Here is a 20,733-nt window from a genome sequence, read left to right on the forward strand (position 1 = left end):
CTTTGGGCAGGAAGTTATTCAGCTGAAATAATAAAAACAGGAATTCATAAGGAACCTTAGAAAGTGCTATAATTCTGGACTGCAAAAAACAATTCCTCACTTAAATTTCGGCACAAGGTCAAGATATAGACTTTAAAACTATTATTTCCCTCATCACAGGTTAGGGAAAACCCAATTCCTCTCCAATTTCGTGGGCCCACTAGGGCTAACCTTGTGTCCTAACAAGGCAGCAGGAGTTCACCTTGACCAGAAGTAGATGCTGCGGTAAACGGTAATAGACCCCTAAGGAGAGCGCTACCGAGATCCCTGGAAGTGGGTGAGCCCAATGAGGTCAGACGAGCCTCAAAAGCAGAGCTTTCTCCCAGCTGAGGGCGGAAGAGGAAGTCAGATTCCTAGAATGAGAAGGACTTGACGAGCGTTTTTTTGTGTTGTTTTTTGGGGTTTTTTTTGCTGGCTCTCAGATATACAGGCCACATGCAAAGACTGGAATGAGGTCTCGTGAGCTCAGGGCAAATGCCAGCTGACAGCCCCGAAGGATCTCAGTTCTGTAACCATAACCGGAATTTTGCCACCAGCCTGAATGAACTTAGGAGTGGATTCTCCCCTAGAGTCTGCAGAGAGGAACACAAACCTGCTGACACCTTCATGTCAAGTTTGAGAACTCAGCTGAGCCACATTGTGCCTAGATAGCTGACCCACATAAACTGTGAGAACTGTGATGTGTTGTTGCAAGCCACCAAGTTACAGTAATTGTTTACAGCAGCAATAGGAGACTAAGATAATGACTATGGGAAGAGATGAAACAAATCATTTCTTTATTACTAGAATAAAAGATTCATAATTCTGTTTATTCATCTATAACATAAAGTACTGGTGATGAAACAGACTAAAACAGTCATCGTAAAAAAATATATTATTAGCAAGTTCTATGTTTGTAACTGTGCTTTTGTTGTTTGCTTATACCCTTATTCTTACCACCTATTATTGAAATCTGCATATATTTCATTGCCTTATCATTTTTATGCATGTTATGTAAAAAATGTGTGGATCTAGTTTCTCAGTTAATGTTATGGTAATTTTCTAAGGTTATTAAATAATCTTAACAAACATTTCTTATATTTCAGTAATATTCTCCTGTTTGATTCTGCCATACTTTATTTAGCATTTCCTCAATATTCTCTGATAGTCTTTTTTTTTTCTATGATTGTTATATTCCTTGCACTGGACAATTTCAGGCAAATAAATATCTATGTCAAACCCTAAGGAAATTTTTAGGTAATAATTACGTTAAATTCACATTGAATAAAAATTTTTTGAAAGTTGGATCTCGAAGATGGTTAGGGTTTCATCAGCACAGCCTACGTTGAGATATTGCCTACCAACCATTTAATCTATTCTTGGCTTAAAAATAAGATCTGACTTACTTTTATTGTGCTGGTGTACATTTTTTGATAGATTATGAAATTTGAAATTTTGAGTAGTAGTAATGGATAGATTTTTAAGCCTTTTGAGTTGTAATAAGTATTTATAAAATCAATTTTGGAGACCATAACAAGTTTTACATTGCCTTTGAAGTCAGCAGTAATAAAAAGTATATATACTAAAGTAAACAGTGATTTTTTTATTCATTCATTTATTCATTCAACAGATATTTTTGAATATCTACTACATGCCAGATACTATATTAGAGACTTGGGATATATAGTTTATAGAATAAAGTTGTCCAGCCTGTGCTCTCATAGAATCTGTGTGTGAGTGGGGAGAGGGGAGAGGGAGGGCTTATAGAGACAATAAATATAAAGAATATATGTAATACCAGGTGGATAAGTGCTTAGTATAAAAATATTGCAGGATATGATGATAGTGACAAAAGAGTTATCATTTTAGATACTTAAGAAAAATGAAAATTTGGTTGAAATGTACAGAGGAATGGAAACTACTTCAACAATATAAAGAAATAAGAAAATAGTTTATTAAATATTACTTTTATGTTTTTATGATTTTTTTACATAGATTTAAGTTTAGCTTGTAAAGTACCCAAACATTCTTTGTTCTTTTTATAACTAGTTTTGGTTGGAGATGTTGATTTGAAGTGTTTTATTAATTTTGCCTTATTTTCTTTTGGTGGGTGGCATCACAGTCTTTTTTCTATGTTAATCAATTAATGAATTAATCAATTCCTTGCAATATTTAGTTAGTCCATACACAAAAATTCCTAGCATTGATTTTACAAAGGTGAAAAGTACATATTGCCTTCAGTTAGTAAAGGTAAATTATTTTATCTTATTATTTTTTAAAAATATATTTTTATTGATTTCAGAAAAGAAAGGAGAGGGGGAGATAGAAACATCAATGATGAGAGAGAATCATTGATTGGCTGCTTCCTGCACACCCCCTACTGGGAATCTAGCCCAAAACCCTGCCATGTGCCCTGACCAGGAATGTGACCTCTTGATTGACAGGTTGATGCTCAACTATTGAGCCACACTGGCCGGGCAAGGTAAATTATTTTATAAGAGTAAAGAGATAGCAGATAAAGTATTTGCTTATGTTTATTAATGAAACTATTTGTTTATTATATCAGCATTTATAATAAAAATAATTTTAATGTATGACTTTGTTCAATAGTCATTGATAAGTTTTTAAAGCCTATAAAATAGGTAAAGTAACTTTTTAAAAAGAAAATAAGATTTATATAGATAAATAGAAAGTGATAAGTATATTTTGTGAAGCAGTAAAGGAATTAAGAATTTCCAGTTCTGGAATTTGTTAGGTAAGATTAGCAATAAAGAAAAATACTGTTTAAAACAAAAGAAATGTTACTTTCAAATAGTCTCTCTTCATCTCTCTGTCTCTCCCTCTTTTAGAAAATGGGTTATGGGTGACTTGGAAAACTTTATTTTATAAAATATTTAACTCCCTAGGATCTAGTCAGTAGTAAGTTTGTATAAAATTCTCTATTAGGATTTATAATATTAAGGAGTAAGCTCCAAATGACACTGTATTGAAACTTCACAGGTAGTATTCTTAGTTTGTAATGTTTTTAGAACTAATGTAAATTTTGTTAAAATATGTTTTTCTCTTGACGATATAACTTACGTGAAATTTCAAAATATGCTTTAAAAGTAAGATATAAGAACTTGAGAGTAGGAATTATCCTTTCTGCCTTATTCGTAGTCCATTTTAAAGCCTGCCAGTTTTCCAGAGAATTTATTCATACACTAACAAACAATATTTAGGAAATTTCCAAGTGGTTGTGCCCTATGTTAATACTGCATTTTTTTTTTTTCAGTTTACAGATATGATCCAGCCCTGTACTGAATTACTTCGGTTAGTCAGAGTGAACGTTCAATAATGAGTGGTGCAGCTTTGGGACTCGAGATTGTTTTTGTTTTTTTTCTGGCGTTATTTCTACTTCATCGATATGGAGACTTTAAGAAACAGCATAGACTTGTAATTGTTGGAACACTGCTAGCTTGGTATCTCTGCTTTCTTATTGTCTTCATACTGCCTCTGGACGTTAGTACGGTAAGAGGTGAAACTGATTTTCACAATATAAAAGACGATTGTAATCATACAGCATGTTTGAGATATGTTAGATCCAAGACCACTAAATTATGTAAGGTTATACTTATTTTCAATTTAAATGTTATTATATGAATTTGATCACTGCAAAGCATAGCCAGGGAGATAATTTGGGTAGATAGGTTGATACACTCCAATATCGCTAAAGTTCTTGGTATCCTTTTGATTTTGATTTTTAAACCATGTATTTGTTGCTTTAGACAATATACAACCGATGCAAGCATGCTGCTGCCAACTCAAGCCCTCCTGAGAACAGCAACATCACAGGCTTGTACGCAACCGCCACCCCAGCTCCAAGGTATTCTTTCTTTTCCCCTCCCTCCCTCCCTCCCCTCCCCTCCCCTGCCCTCCCCTCCCCTGCCCTCCCTCCCTCCCTCCCTCTCTCCCTCCCTCCCTCCCTCCCTCCCTCCTTTTTTTCCTCCCTCCCTCCCTCCCTTCCTTCGTTCCTTCCTTCCTTCCTTAAATATTGTAGAAGGCAAATTGTTCAAAAATTGTCAGTGTTTACCATCTGGATTTTATATTTATAAAAGTTTATTCTCATTCTTTCCTCACCCCCTCCTCCCACCACCATCCTTTGCTGGTAGACTTTTAATTATATTTTATTTTGCTTAAATTTAAATATCACATCAATTTTAAATATTTATTGTTGTGCACAAGGCCTTTCAGTAGATGCTAAGGAGAAACTTAGAGAAGGCCTGATTTTTTAAATCCTGCTTCAACCCCTTTTGGAAGTGATTTCCAAAAGCTATTTTTCATCTCAGCTGCTCTCTGATCTAAAAAATGGGGCATGCATTTTCTCTTTTGCCTAATATGCAGGGTGGAGTACTAAAGGAGGTGATTCTGTACGTGGGGTATTTCTTTCATATAGCACATCATTTGAAATCGTTGGAGCTTTAGACTGAAAATGAATAAAGTTCATATACCAAAAGGTTTTATTGCATTCATATTAATTTTCCAAGCAAAAAAACTAGTGTTTTTTGTGTATGTGTATGTTTGTTCACCTTCAACTCTAAGATGAATTTTTTATTTCAAAAAACGTTAAACATGTTTTTGCAAATGGGTCTTATTGAGAAAATTATGTGGACGGTAGGAGAGGAGTATATGTTTATGCCTGTATTGCATACTTTTTTTCAACCCACAAGATACACGATTGAAGAGAATCTAAAGAACATGTGGCCAGTATTAAAGTAGATGGTGGCTCATAGGACAAAAACACATTTAATTGTAAAAGGTAAAATCCAGCAGAGAAATCTCATACTAGAAAAGACAAAGAATGGCAGACTTTCTTGGGAAAATATTTGAGAGTAACATTAGTTTCTCATTATTGATTTCAGTGCTGCCTTTTAATTTTTGCACCGAAAAGTTGTCAGCTCTCTTCTGCTCGTAGCAATTACATTCCCAAAAGAATTACACAGCTGGCTACACATGGCTAACCCCCAGCAGCATGGGTAGTTTACTGTTCAGGTGCACACTGGCTTGGCGTGAGAGCTAATAAATGTGGACTGTGTTTTTTGCCAGTGCTTTAAGGAGTATTTGCATGCTTCTTTGTGTGACTTTTATTTTATTTTTTAATTCTAACTCGAATAAGGGTAAATTTAAAATGTAGGTACTTGCCTTTGTAGCATCATGAAAAATTGGACATAGATCAGCAGCAGTTGTGCATATGGAAAGCCCTGGGACTGAATGGGGTACCCTTATAGTCTAGAAAGACTGTTCTGTGGTCAGATACATGTCTCGTCAGAGAATTCCAACAGAATTGTGTATAGATGCTGGCCTATGTCTCCATAGGAGTTATGCTAGAGTGACTGATTAGTTAGCATTTCAGTTTCCAGGAATTAATCACTCAATGTCTTTCTCTTCCCCGCTCCCCTGCCCCAAAATAACGAACCCCACAAATGGGGTGAGTGTGTATTTTAAAGGTAATCATCAGTATTTAAGGGAATCATATCAGAGATTTAACTTCACAATGCATTAGTTTTTAAGTACTGTTGTATTAGTCTATTGGGTGAACATTGTGTCCCAAACTGTTTTGTTCCCTTTGTGTGTGTTTGTTTAGTTTGACAATCAACTTTGAATTTTAAGTTTTAAATAAAAATCTACAAGTTTGAGTCAGTAATTTAAAATCTGAATGCAAATAAACTTTGCCACATACAAATTAATTGTATAATTCATTTAATGAGTCATCATTTATGATTAATTTGCTTTAAATTGTTATCAAACAGTCCGCATCCGTGTTTCAAGCCATGGAGTTACATTCCTGATGGAATCATGCCAATTTTCTGGAGGGTAGTATACTGGACATCGCAATTTTTAACATGGTAAGTGACAGTGAAGGATAAAATTTTTAAAATATTGGCTAGAGTAAAATGAGAAGTGATTATTTTTCATTGAACCTTCATATTTTAGAATTTACTCATGCTACTTATTTTTTTCTTCAATTTTTTCCTTTCCCTTTCTGCTTGTTTAAGTCTTTCCCATCTTAAAAGAAAAGAAATAAAAAGAAAAACACAAACAATAAATAGAAAATGGAAAGAATAATTTTCCTTGTCACTGTTCCCTTCTAGTTATTGCTTTCTCTCTTGACCTTCTCTACCCCATTCAGTCTTTTCCCAGCCCCATTGTTGTGTGAAACTGCTCTTTGAAGGCCATCATCACCTGATCTCTGCTTAGCCCGGCCTCTGCCTTTCCTCCATGGGCTCCACTTCTGTGGTCCATCTCCTCAATGTTAATGTCCCCTCGGTCCCGCATTTGGTCATCGTGTTACTGACTCTCTCTGCATAGCTCTAATGATAGCCATGGTCTCACTGACCTGCGACACATTCCACATCTTTTTTTCTACCTGCGAGAGCTTTGTCCTTCTGCTCTGCTGCTGCCGCTGAACATTTTAAAAAGTGGGCAGGCAACTGGGCTCTAAAACGAGAGGTCTGAAACGTTGCAAGAGCAAACCCAGGCAGCAGAGGAGAGTCGTGCCCCTGTCAATGGATGCTCATTGGACTCAGCTGGGCCCTCAGCGTTGCCAGACTTTGTTCCTGTGTTTCTCCAGTCTGCTTGCTCTTCTCACAACAAATCTTTCCAGTCATTTCAAGCCTCTGCTGTTCCTTGTGACTCTCTCTCTCATTCCTAGAAACATTACCTTCTCTCCTTGAACATCTTTACCGTCAACCTCACAGTAAAGATAAAAGCCATCAGACGGCAGCTCTTGTAGCTTCTCACCAACAAATCTACCCACCTCTCTCCCCATCCTTCCTTCCCTCCCCTCTCTTAAAATCACTCCCTCTTCCTGAAATAAGGGCCCATTCCCTCCAGCTCTTGTTACCTGTACTCACCTGTGCGTGGGCAAAGCATGCACAATTCTCTCACCCTTAACAAATAAAAAATAAACAAAAAAAAGTTCCTCAAATCCCAACCCTCTCCAACTTTCTATCTTCCACCTCAATGATTTATTCCTTATCACGGTTATATATTTTTTTGGAGACTGTGTAATTGAAGTATAAATTAGTGTAGAAAACGGCACAGATTTTGTTTGGTTTGACTTTTTTTCAAAGTGAACACACCCGTGTAACCAGCACTCAGACGACGAGAAAGAACATTGACAGAGTCCCCAGAAGCTTCCCTCATACCCCTCCCAGGCTTCCCTCCCCGAAGAGAACCATGATTCTGACTTCCCTCACCGTGGATGAGTTCTGCCTGTTTTTGAACTTTAGAAACACAAGTATACAGTCTACGTTTTGCCTCTCTTTTTTGCTTATATATTTGGAAGATTCTTTTCTGTTGTGTGATGTGTATTACTATTCTTTTTCATTTCTATAAGATATTCAATTTTATGAATATATCATAGTTTATCCAATCCAGCCAAACTTCTTAAATGAATTGTCTGATTTAGTGCCTCCGTTTGCTCTCTGCTACCTCTGTCCTCAACTCACTGAACTCTTTTCTGCCCCCATTTTTCTACTCACACACCTTTCTTAATTTACTTGACCTCTCGGCAGCACTTAAAATGTGCTTCTCCTGGTTTCTACGCCATGCGTACTCCTTGGTTTTCTTCCAGGCCTTTCTGCTGTTCTGGCTGAGTCTCCTTTGCTGGCCTCTCCTCCTCTTGCTTTTCTACCTCTCCTTTAAAACTAGGTATTGCTCAGGGGTCAGCTTCAGTTCTTTGCTCCTCATTCTCCATACTCACCCTTCCAGAACTCATGTTACTTCAGTACCGTTGAAATGGTGAGTATTCGGAATCTATCTGTATTTCTAATCCTGCCTCCTGCATTAAGAAGCTGGATAGCCAACTACTTCCTGTGCAGCTCCTTGGGGATGTGTCCTAGGAACTTCAAAATTAGTGCATTGATAACGAGTCTTCTCCCTTCCTGCTCTTTACCACACAAATAGTTCCAATTTTGTTCCTCTTAAGTGCATTCTCCATGTTGAAGCCTTATCAGTCTTTAGGAAACTAAATTTGATCATGTCTCCTTTAGGGTCAAGAAAATGGCTACTCATTACTCTTTGGATGTAGTCCAAGCTCTTCATAAAGGCTTTCAAGTCTTTTTATTAGACTCATTATAACTCACTCACTGTTAGATCTTCTGCTAGTTACTGTGGCCTCTTTGTTGCCAGGAATGTGCTCTGTTCTCCCCCATATTTAATATTACAAAAATATTCAAGTTTGTTTGGTGTTAATAATTATTCAAAATCACATTTGTGAAAAGAACTGTACAATAAAATTGAGATTCACATATTTCTGGTATTTGAAATTACAAAGACATATCAAGTGTTTTTAATCATATTTTTTCCAACTGTCTAGGATTCTCTTACCTTTTATGCAGTCATATGCAAGATCAGGAGGGTTCTCCATCACTGGAAAGATCAAAACCGCACTGATTGAGAATGCAATCTATTATGGCACCTACTTGCTGATTTTTGGAGCATTTCTAATTTATGTAGCTGTAAACCCACATCTGCACTTAGAATGGTAAGAAACGTTGTTTCTGTGTATATTTTCATTTCATAAAATCTTTATCTCATATTTGTAGGTGTAAACACATTTCATCAAGAAACATAACAAATTATATGCTTTATAGATTCATCAAAAAGAATATCTGAATAATCCATGTTACTAAGAAGAAAAATATGGAATAACATTCACTGTTACTAAAAGGGTAATTGAGGATTTGAAGGTCTAATTTTTTCATATAAAATGTTAGCCGTCCTTTAGGGTGATTGTTCTCTGAAAAACCATTTAATACTAAATGGTTTCATTCTACTGTTTTGTTGGAAAATTTATCACAGCTATCTGCTTCTGTCCTCTTAGGAACCAGCTTCAGACGATTGGGATCGCTGCTGCAAACACATGGGGTCTATTTCTTCTTGTGTTACTGTTGGGGTATGGCTTGGTGGAAATCCCTCGGTCATACTGGAATGGAGCAAAAAGAGGTTATCTACTTATGAAAACTTACTTTAAGGCAGCCAAATTGATGACAGAGAAAGCAGACGCAGAAGAGACTTTAGAAGATGTCATGGAGGTAAACAAGTTTAAACCTTCCAATCAACAGCACGCTGTAGCTCCTTTTGGATACACAGTTTGTTGTTCTTGTTGTTAGCACACAGATGGACTTCAGACTTAAATTTTGCTCTTAATTTTTTAAAATATATTTTTATTGATTTCAAAGAGGAAAGGAGAAGGAGAGATAGAAACATCAATGATGAGAGAGAATCATTGATTGGCTGCCTCCTGCACGCCCCCTACTGGAGATTGAGCCCACAACCCAGCCATGTGCTCTGACAGAGAATCAAACCATGACCTCCTGGTTCATAGGTTGACACTCAATGACTGAGCCACACCAGCCGGGCCTCTGACCCCTACTCTTAACCACTGCATTCATTGCCTCTTTTCTCTTTGAGCATATTATTCCCAAGCTCTTGGGATGCTCTTTTCTCCACTCTCTTCAGCTAATTCCTACTTCATTCTCCATTAGGATACTAGCTATCTAGCATTGGAGAACTGTACAGTCCTTTATATTATACTAGAGGCCTGATGCACGAAATTCATGTAAGAATAGGCCTTCCTTCTCTTGGCTGCCGTCACCGGCTTCCCTCTGGCACCCGGGACCCAGGCTTCCCTCACAGCCCTGGCTTTGTCCGGAAGGTCGTCCGGAAGGACGTCTGGTCTAATTAGCATATTATGCTTTTATTATTATAGATGGTTAATGTGATGTGAATTATACAAAGGAAATGCTCTAGTATAGAGAGGTCTCACTTCTGAATAGTGATCAGAGGAGTGAAATATGAGCTGGGCCTGGAAGGATGGGTAGAATATTCTTTAACTGGCTTCATCCTGGTCAGATATCAGGAGGTTTTAAAACCACATTAATTGAGTATAAGGTTTGTGTTGGAAAGATAAAGTTTGTAAGGTTTAAAAAACATGTTGTTGCCAGGTAATGGGGCCTTGACTGTCACATTTTGAAAGCAGTGAGGAATCGTTGCACCTTGCAAGCAGGGAGGAGCCATGATTCTGTGTGTAGGGTGATCAGTCTGGTGGAGGTGTGCTGAGTAGAGCATGGAACGAGAATATGAATAGTGTATGTTGAGGGAAAGCACACTGGTTTGAATACATCTTATAACAGACCACAAAATTCAGTCACCTTTATTTTTTGTAATTAGTGATTATATTTTTCATCTACCTATAAAATCTTCCAAATGCAGTTTTATAAAAACCAGTTTAGTGTTTTTATGTTTCTCTCTGAAGTGAATGTATACTACATCCGTGTGTCTATTATTCTCTTCGAAGCATTAATAAAATTTATAAGCCATGTCAAACTATTCAAAGGGTATTTGCTACAGGGCCAAAGAAGTTACTTCTACCTTTTGTCATTTTTCAAGGAAGCAGATTTGAGAGAGGGAAAAATAGCTACTTATTTCTGCTGAAAATTGCCTGTTAGCCTGACTTCATGCATGCTGTCTGGCCAGCGTAGTAAAGAATCGATTAGGCACAGTAATGACAGAGCTCAAAGTTATGTTATTTTATGTGAAGAAAATAAGCTAATATTTCAAATACCTTCCACACTTTGTAAAAGTCATAAACTTTTGAAGGAAACTTACTTCTGTAACAAATATAGCAAATATCCATAGTTAACTGTTTCAGTACTTATTTTGGTTTAATATGATGAAAGACTGTAAAGGAAATATGTAATATTTCAGATGTAAATATATAACTAGTTCATATTCAAGTTTTGCTAACAAGTCAAGAAAACTTTAAGGCGGCGTAGTAATGAAAAATTGTAATATAATGATGCTTCCAGCACCTTTTAAAAACCCAAGTCTCATCTCGTTACCCCCATGTTTAGCGCTTACTCATGGACCTCCAAATAAAGTGTCATTGAGGGCCCCAGAAGTGCTCTGCTGGAGTCATTCTTCAGCCGGCCCAGTGCTTCTCAGGCCCTTACTCTTCCTGTCCCCGGGGCCACACTGGACTTCTGGATCCGTGAAACTGTTCCTTTCTGCTCCAAGGCCTCCGTACATGCTGTCCCTCTGTGTGGCATATCTTGCCCCTTCCTTTGATGGACTGACTGCCTCTCATGCTTCTTATGTAATAATAAGTCCATCATGAAAGCTCCCACACTAAGTTGTACAGCTGTCCTCACCGTTCCTATCTGGATAATGCGTTTTCAAGCTCAGTAGTCTTGACAGGAGCAGAATCCTTCGATACGGATTATTCATAGGGTCTGCATGTTTAAAGTTTTGATGGGTGTTGCTAAATTACCTCCCACATTTCACTGTGTATAGAGAGACCTGTTTCCCCACATTTATTTTTATGATTTTGTGAAGAAATTATTCTCATTTTGAAATTCATAATTGTTTTTAGTGAGCTTGAATATCTTTTCCAACATTTATCAGCCAATTGCATTTCTTCTGCATTCTTCCATTTTCCTGTTGATTTGCAAGAGCTCTCCATATATTAATGGTAGTAATTTTTTGTCATAGAAGTCACAAATATTTTTTCATAACTTTATATGTCAGATGGTTTTCCTGCCTCCAGTTTTGTATCCCTTAAGGACATTCTCTACCCACCAATCAGAATGTTCTTTTTAATTTTCTGGTTGGTTCTTCCTTGATTCCCAGCCTTTGTACATGCTGTTTATTCTATCTAGAACAGTAGTTCCAACTTTTAACAAAATTTTATTAAAATTATAGAATATTATGATTCTCTTAGAACTATTGGTTCTAAAGATTCCTTTTCCTATCCGCTTTATGCCTTTCATACTCATAAAATCGCTTATTTAATTCTTTTATCACTAGATTCTCATCTTACTCAAACAGCTATGATGCCCTGTCATCCTACCCCCCTCTCTGGTGTGGGATGTGGTGACCTTACACATTGCACAGTGCGGGCCTGTAGCGTGCTCTTGATAGACAGACATGGGGTGAATCATGAGCTGTGTGCTCTCCCACTGGAAAGGAGTGGGTGCTTTGTGCTTCGTGACATCAGTACCTGTTCTGCTGCCTCTGGTTTCCTCACTGTATTTTAGATAATGAGATAATTAAGTTGATAAGCAAGGTAAAGGAGCATAGTCCTGTTCTCTCAGGGCTGCAAAGAGTGTTTGATCCTTCGTGACTTTTTTATGATGTTTATCCATCTTTGTGTGCCAAGTAAGAAAATGATAAGAGAATAAACCTAGAAGGTAATAAGAAGTGTGAGGATATACAGAGATCTATTATACCGGGTGGAGCAATAATAGGTTTACAGTTGTGATTATGTGAAATAGTTTTTGTGTTATTATTAACTAACTATTGTATTAAACTCACAACTGAAACCTACTTTTGCCCCACTTTGTATAACTTTGTATTTTTACTTGTGTTCTTAAGAACTTTTATTCAGTGAGTGGAACTTCATGTAAATGCTAAATACTTTGAGTTGAAATTAAACTTGTGAGTATATATATATATATATATATATATATATATATATATAGTACCTAGAGCATTCTGATTTGAAACAGCCAATGTATAGAAATGGAAATATTTTCATTTTTCTATTTGTATAGGAGGTTCGTAAAGTGAATGAAAGCATCAAGTATAACCACCCATTGAGAAAATGTGTCGACACAATACTTAAAAAGGTAATTAAATCATACAGGCATCTATTTTTTATATTATAATAAAAACATCAGGAAAGTATGAAAACAGCCTATGACTCTAGTCTTTGCAACTGCTTTTCATTTTTATGGAAATACTGACCATAAATCAGTAGTAATGTGTACATAGAATTTGTTCCTTTGCATTACAAGTTTGTCATTAATTATTGGCAATGTTTTGCTTTGAAATGTGGATATAGAGGTCACGTTTAGTAATGCGTGACAAACAACTGCCACAGCACAGTGATGAAGTGTCATTGAATGTGGTCACTAAAGGCATATCTCCTGTAAGAAAATAAGTGAGGGAATTAATAATCTGTTTTGATCAGCTTCCTAAAATAAATGACATTATGAGATATTTAACACGATATTTATATAAGAAGCCATACAATTCAGATTTTACTGTATTGTTATTGCACTAAGAGTACTCATGTACTTTCAAAAATGATTATTCAACACATAAGCTCCCCAAATATCTTCTCTGCAGCTACAGAATCACTGAACTATCTCTTTTCCTATAGGTTAAATTTATTATACTGATAATTAGCTAGTGTTCTGTTGGCTAAGATAATAGTCATGAGAATCAATTCTCTAATCATTTCTCTCATATTTGATACCTTTTGGGACCTATTCAGAAAAGTTAACTAGCTTGTCCAAGTTCATATAGATAATAGATGACTAATAGCAGGGCAGATAACTCTAAGGCATGTATTTGTTTCTCTATACCAGTGGTCGGCAAACTCATTAGTCAACAGAGCCGCAGTTTGCCGACCACTGCTCTATACCATTCTTTTAAAAAAATCAACATCTTGCATTTGTTGTGATTCTTCTTCATTATTTAGCTGGGAAAATAACTGACAGTTTCATTAGGTGCTTACCTAGAAAAATCCTCTTAAATAATAGGTGCTTCATGTATGTTCCCCTGTCTTACTCATCCCCAGCTAGTTTTTCTGAGCACAAAGATTAATATTAATAGAGTAAGAAGAAACTCAGTGCATCTTTTATTTTATTTTTTTCAAGAGAGAAAGAGAGAGAAACAACAATGTGAGAGAGAAACATTGATCAGTTGCCTCCTGTATGCACCCCGACTGGAGATCGAACCTGCAATCTAGGTGTATGCCCGGACTGGGGAGTGAACCCACAGCCTTTTGGTGTACGGGACAACACTCCAACCGGCTGAGCCACTGTCCAGGACTCAATGCATCTTTTAAAACATTTTCAAAAAAATGTTATCAACAAAACCTCCAACTATTTAGAGATGACAATAAAGGAAGATATTTTTGAGGAAATTAGAAATGCCTCAGAATAAAAGATTTTTAATAAAAATAAAATGTTTATCTTTTTGCAAATAAGATTTTTAAAAATCTACTTGTTCCTTTTAGTGCCCTACAGAGTATCAGGAAAAAATGGGTAGGAACATGGATGATTATGAAGATTTTGATGAAAAGCATAATGCCTATCCAAGTGAAAAAAGTCTGGTGAAATTACATAAACAGGTAACTTTATTAATTAAAGCTATGTTATTTAATGATATTTCAGTCAGATTTATAATTACTGCCCACAGGAAATAAGGGAGAGTTATTCATTGAGCATAACTGTTACCTATACTACCGAATGTTAACTTCCCTGGCCCCATCCAGGATGCCACTAGCACTTCCCATTGTTGTAACAACCAAAACATGCTCCTTCACGGGGAGTTGAACACCGTTGGGTCAGAACTCTGACAGATATACCCCTGTTCTCTGACAGATATACCCCTGTTCTCTTTCTTAGGTTATTTACTCAGTTCAGAGGCACCGTCGAACTCAAGTACAATGGCAGATCCTTCTGGAACAAGCATTTTATCTAGAAGATGTAGCAAAAAATGAAACTAGTGCTACTCATCAGTTTGTTCACACTTTTCAATCGCCAGAACCAGAAAATAGATTTGTCCAATATTTTTATAGTCCTACAGTTGGTATGTAATTTGATACAAATTTCAAAGTTTAATGATGATAATTTTTCTGAAGAAAATGTATATATTTTCACCAATGTGAAGTTGAATTGTATTTGTATTATTTGATTTACGCCAAGTGGTAATATTATGTTATCTGGTAAACTTTCCCCCCAAAGAAAACTATTTTACTTTTCATTTGACATATAATCTATCATTTTGCACTGTTACTTCACAGATGACCAAAATTCTATGCAAAAATATGTGTGCTATATCAAGCATATTTTGTATATATAATATATACTTAAAGCAATTAGAATTCTAAGTAATTTCACATCACAAACTTGGGTAACTCCTTCAATCTTGACATATTACAAAAAATAGTCCTGTAAGAAGTACTCTTTGAGTATTTACATTTATTAATCTATTTACAAAACCTATGCTCAATAAGCACAATTATTCTATTCTCCTTTATGATTATTTATGACACTTTCTTCAGTGTTATCAAGTTTAATATAAAGAATTTAATGAAAATACCAGTGTCACAGTATTAAAACTTCTGTTTACCTTAGGTATTCAAGTAGATGCTTATGACTCTCTTTTGTATGTTTGGTTTTCAGTATGAACACATAATGGTGGTCATAAGAAATCTCTCAGACATCTTCAATGAGGATCTTTCCTAATTAAATGAGGGAATGATGTGACACTTGTTTTCATTCATTCAACAAATATTTGAACTCATATGCTACATATTATTGGGTGCTTGATATATATCAAATGAATAGAAAAGATAAAAATTTCTGCCCTTGTGGAGTGAGAAAATCAGCATACACATAAAGATATAAATACCATGCTGAGTAGGTGGTTGGAAATGGAAATCAATGTTCAGAGCAGAAGTCTGGTCTGCAAATATAAATGAGAGGGTCCTTAATGGGCAGGTGGACCATGGGTGGGGATAAATCAGTGAAGAAGTGATGGGATAGAGAAGAGATAGTCTGAGGCCTAAGCCTGAGGCATTCCAGACTTTAGGCATCAGGTTGATGAGGAGGAGCCCACAGAACAGACTAGAAACAGTGGCCGATGAGATAGGAAAACTAGGACAGTGAAGTCTTTTGAGGAAAAGGGTATATAAAGCACCTTTTCAAATGTTCCAGGTAGGTCGAGTATCATGAATACTAAGACTTGCCCATTGCATTTCAGAGAGGTGAGGTCGGGTCAGGGTATAAAAAGCCTGATTGGAGTTTAAAAAAAATAAGAAGGAGAGCAGGTAGGAACAGTAAGAATAGAAAACTCTCAAAATGTTTTCCTCATAAAAGGGAATAGAAACAAGAGGTAGTAGCCAAAGGAGGATGGCAAGGTCAGGAGACATTACAGATGCCATTTGTGAATGCACCTTAGAGGGACATTGAGGAGACAGAAGAGAATGGCGGGGCAGTGTTCATGTGTAGGGGAGAGGAAATGGGAACTGAGCAGTGAAGAGAAAGGCCTAGGATGTAAGGCACCGATGTACCTGAGCAGATGAGAAGATGTAACGGTGGGAACCTGGGGAGGTTTTCTTTGGCCAGCTTCTGTTTCGTCAGTGAAGTTCTGGGAGTAAGAGATTTGGGAGGAAAGAAGAGAAGGTGCAAAATAGTTGCGTAGGAGACTGTGCGTGGAGAAAACTGGTGGATTGCAGGAGGCTAGCCAGGCAGCGCTCAGGGTCCACTTGAAGCTGGTGATTAAGGATTTGAAGTGAGGCGAGCCAACCAAGTTGTGTGACTTCCTCCTCAGTGACCTGCTCCACAGGTGCCGGCTCAGCGTAGCCACGGAGTTGGTAGCCAGAGCATGGCCTAGTTTAGCAAGTATGAGGAAGTGGGAGGAAGCAAAAGGACGGGGACATTGGGGAATGGTTCGCCTCAAAGACTGGAATCTGAGCTGGTAAAGAAAGCAATAAAGGACATCGGGTGTTAAATGGCAATGAAAAGGTGATGGAATAAATGGACTGTTGGTCCAGGCAGAGACAGTCAGTGGAGTTGGAATACTAGATGAAGGTGTTGCTTGGACACAGAGATGCTGTAATGAGATTACAAGGGAGGGTTGGGGCCCTTGGCAGTCAGAGGCTTAGAGAATGAGTAGTTGATGGAGGGTGGAGAACAGGCTCATTGGAGGAGAGGAGGTGGAGGAAGTAAAAGACCAGCGTTTTGAAAGCAGTATCGCCCGTGTGGCTGTGGAAATCACCAGGAATTAATTATGCTGGGAACAGGGTTGAAAACATGTAGAGTGAGCCAGGAGCTCAGCGTACAATGAGTGAAGTGAAATACCGCCTTTTCAGTTTTGTGAGCTTTCTTCTTCTTTTTTTTTAACTTTTATTTTTACCTAAAGGCAGATTTAACAAAAAATTACCAGAATATTAACAAAGAATTTCCATATACCCTTCACCCAGATTCTCCAAATGCTAACATTTGACCATAATTATTTTCTTTCTCTTTCTCTCTGTGTATATTTTTTCCCTTAATCTTTTCAAAGTTGAGTCCGGACATGATGCCTTTTAAGCCAGAAATGTTTCTGTGTGTATTTTTTATAAGTAAAGACATTTTCTTACATAACCAAGTACAATGGTCAAAATCAGGAAATTAGCATCAAACCAGTACTATTATCTGCAGACCTTATTTGATTTTGCTAATTGTCTCAGTAACGTCTGTAAAAAACCCAGGTCAGGCATCGTAGTCAGTTGTCATGTCTCTGTCTCCTTTACTCAGGAACAGGTTCACTCTGTTTTGTGGCATTGATGTTTTTGAGAATACAGGCCAGTTTTGTTTTTTCCGGGGTCCCTGGGTTTGAGTTTGAAGTTTCCTCAGGATTAGGTGCAGGTTCTGTCATTTTGACAGGAACACTGCAGCAGGGATACTGTCTTCTTGTCGCCCATCGAAGCAGGAGGCACCTGAGATGTTTGTCCCGTTATTGGGGATCATTCGGTTGGGTGGGGTCTGCCTGCTTCCTCCACGATAAAGCTACTGGTTTTTTCTTTGCAATTGTGTATCTTACATGGAGATATGTTGAAACAGTGTAAATACCCCATTACTCCTTTATGGTTTCCCTAGTAACTTTCTCCTTTTCTCTTCCAGAGTGGTACTGGGAGTGTCTCCTGCGACCATGGTTTTACAGAATCCTGGCTGTGGTTTTGTCTGTCTTCTCTGTGATCGTCGTGTGGTCAGAGTGCACGTTCTTCAGCACTACGCCTGTCTTATCCCTCTTTGCAGTCTTCATACAGCTGGCTGAAAAAACATACAATTATATTTATATCGAGGTCAGTTCCTATCTGTTATTAATAGGTGTCCATTCATAGTCTAACCCTTAACTGTAGCATCTTTTCTCCATATATTTCTTCTAGCAATAATGAAAATAGCGAAGTTATTTATTTACATTTCCAAAAAAGAGCTTCATCAATTTATCCAGACTATAAAAACCAACAGCTGTACCTGAGGACAGGTGAAAAGATACAAAATAGTGCAAAATACTTTTTTGGGGATACTTGCTTTCTTTTTATGCCAGCGAAGCCACATAACTTATAGTCGTCATGTGAGGAGTTGCCCAGGGCCGTGGTCAGCAAACTGCGGCTCGCGAGCCACATGCAGCTCTTTGGCCCCTTGAGTGTGGCTCTTCCACAAAATACCACGGCCTGGGCGAGTCTATTTTGAAGAAGTGGCGTTAGAAGAAGTTTAAATTTTAAAAATTTGGCTCTCAAAAGAAATTTCAATCGTTGTGCTGTTGATATTTGGCTCTGTTGACTAATGAGTTTGCCGACCACTGGCCCAGGGAATGGGAGAGCAGGCTCACTTCAGGAGGTGGATTTGAAATTTAGGGATAAAATGTGAAAATGGTTGAGATGTAGAGTTTTTCGCATACTTTCATTTTAGTAAATAGCTAAAAAACAATCTGTTACAGTAGCCGTAGCTGGTTTGGCTCAAGTGGATAGAGTGTTGGCCTGCGGACTGAAAGGTCCCTGGTTCAATTTCGTTCAAGGGCACATGCCTGGGTTGCGGGGCTCGATCCCCAGTAGGGGGCGTGCAAGAGGCAGCTGATCAATGATTCTCTCTCATCATTGATATTTCTCTCTCTTCCTCTCTGTAATCAATAAAAATATATTTTAAAAAATTTGGTACAGTATTTAAATTTTAGAATGTCAAATGTTAGCCAGAAGTAAAGGATAAGGCTGTGACAGGGTATAAAGTCCCTGGGTCTTAATCTGTTTTTGTTTTTCGTTTTCAGATTGCTTGCTTCCTTTCCATCTTCTTCCTAAGTATCTGTGTTTATTCTACTGTGTTCAGGATTCGTGTGTTTAACTATTATTACTTGGCTTCACATCACCAGACCGATGCGTACAGCCTTCTTTTCAGTGGCATGTAAGTAGAATGTACTTAGAAACAAGGGAAATGTCTCTATGGCATGCATCCTTATTGCGATCTCTTTTCTTTCTTGTTTATGGGTTTTCCACTGACACCTGTATTTCTCTGAGCTAATTGATTAGGTTTAAATATTAATTAGATATTTGTTGATTGCTAGCTAAACACTGCTTGAAGGTTCAGGTTAAAATGGGGATGCTAGATTAGGATGAAAAAGAAGGACATAGTGAACCTGGATTTACCAATTAGAGATTGCATGAATAGATTAGTAAAAAATAGGAGCATGAGAGAGTTTAGAGACTAAATCAGACCTAAGGGGTATTCTGAGATTCAGTGGCCTCAAACTGTAGTGTAGAGGACTGAGAAAACCAACGGGAATAATTTTTGCCAAGAAATTTAGCAAGAGTTTTGAGAGAGAGCTTCAGCGTGGGCTAGGTTGCCCAGTCTATGATTCGTCCATGTTGTTAAATTAGTTACATTGGGTATGTATAAGGGCTGGACTAGGCAGGTTTGAGAGGAATCCATATACAAAGCATCTTTAAGACTTTTTTGTTAACCTTTTTTAGCCAAATAATTATGAACTCATAGGAACTTGCAAATATAATACAAAGAGTTCTATCAACCTTCCCCCAGCTTTCCCCAGTGAGGATGTTTTCTATAGCTGTTCTACATATCAAAACCAGGAAATTTACATTGATACATTACTATTAACTAGACAACAGACCTTATTTAATTCTCACTATTTTTTATCCTTTATTCATGTGTGTTTGTGTGTGTGTGTAGATTCCTATAACCACAACTACAGGGTGACCCCCCCCCCCAAAAAAAAAGTATATACAGTAGGTCCTCGGGTTACATGGGAGATCTGTTCCTACAGTGCGACATAAGCGATTTTCACCATAAGTCGGAACCCACCTACATAAGCACCTACGTCACTCACATGAAGCACAGACACAGCAGTAATGAAGTGAAACAGTAAAAAACATTTAAAAGAAAGAACAATTCCTGACCTTTACTTGTGGTAAATACAGTAAATAATAAAAAAAATAAAGAACATATGTACAGACGTCGAAATGACAGAATTTTTTTATATATATAAATAAATGGGAGATGGCGACGTAACCACGAAACGACGTATGTCAAGTCCGACGTAACCTGAGGACTGCCTGTACACTTTAACAGCTGATAGCTCAATTTTGAAAATGAAATGTATTTTAATAAATACTGCCTTTATAATTCTGAAAGTGTGTGTATACATTTTTGGGGACACTATATTTTATCATCACATTCCTCATATTACCTCTCTTTTTTTCAGTTGCAGTTTACATTCAGTATTCTGTATTCGTTTAGATATATAGCATACTGGTTAGGTAATCGTGTACTCTACAGAGTAGTCCCCCTGATATTTCAAGTACCAGCCTGGCCCCCACATACAGTTATTACAACATTATTGACTGTATTCCCCATGCTGTACTTTACATCGCTGTGACTATTCTGTAACTGCCAATCTGTACTTCTCAATCCCTTCACTCTCTCTCCCTTCATTTTCCTCTCCCCTCTCTTCAGCTCTGTAGTTCTGTACGGTTCTCTTTTTATCTGGACAGCTTGAACTCTAACCGTTCCTCATACCTAAGTTACCAGAGTGGCGTACTTTGATACAGCTTCCGATCTTCCAGGTAGTGAGCAGGTCCACCTTGAGGATGTTACCGTCCTC

General features: G+C 37.4%; 1 protein-coding gene across 4 annotated transcripts in view; it reads left to right on the top strand.

The window, feature by feature from the left end:
• Nucleotides 1-20,733, top strand: part of LMBRD2 (LMBR1 domain containing 2) — a 42,882-nt gene that overhangs the window by 6,040 nt on the left and 16,109 nt on the right. For all 4 annotated transcript variants that reach the window (XM_079787917.1, XM_079787920.1, XM_079787918.1 and 1 more), the window contains exons 2-11: nt 3,293-3,528; nt 3,786-3,883; nt 5,808-5,903; nt 8,378-8,545; nt 8,885-9,095; nt 12,615-12,689; nt 14,087-14,200; nt 14,478-14,661; nt 17,742-17,923; nt 18,886-19,019. In XM_079787917.1, the coding sequence (XP_079644043.1) occupies nt 3,355-3,528; nt 3,786-3,883; nt 5,808-5,903; nt 8,378-8,545; nt 8,885-9,095; nt 12,615-12,689; nt 14,087-14,200; nt 14,478-14,661; nt 17,742-17,923; nt 18,886-19,019 (1,436 nt within the window). In that variant the 5' untranslated portion in view covers nt 3,293-3,354. The remainder of the gene's footprint in view (nt 1-3,292; nt 3,529-3,785; nt 3,884-5,807; nt 5,904-8,377; nt 8,546-8,884; nt 9,096-12,614; nt 12,690-14,086; nt 14,201-14,477; nt 14,662-17,741; nt 17,924-18,885; nt 19,020-20,733) is intronic.

Source organism: Cnephaeus nilssonii (genome assembly GCF_951640355.1).
Source record: "Cnephaeus nilssonii genome assembly, chromosome: 2".
Taxonomy (NCBI): Eukaryota; Metazoa; Chordata; class Mammalia; order Chiroptera; family Vespertilionidae; genus Cnephaeus; species Cnephaeus nilssonii.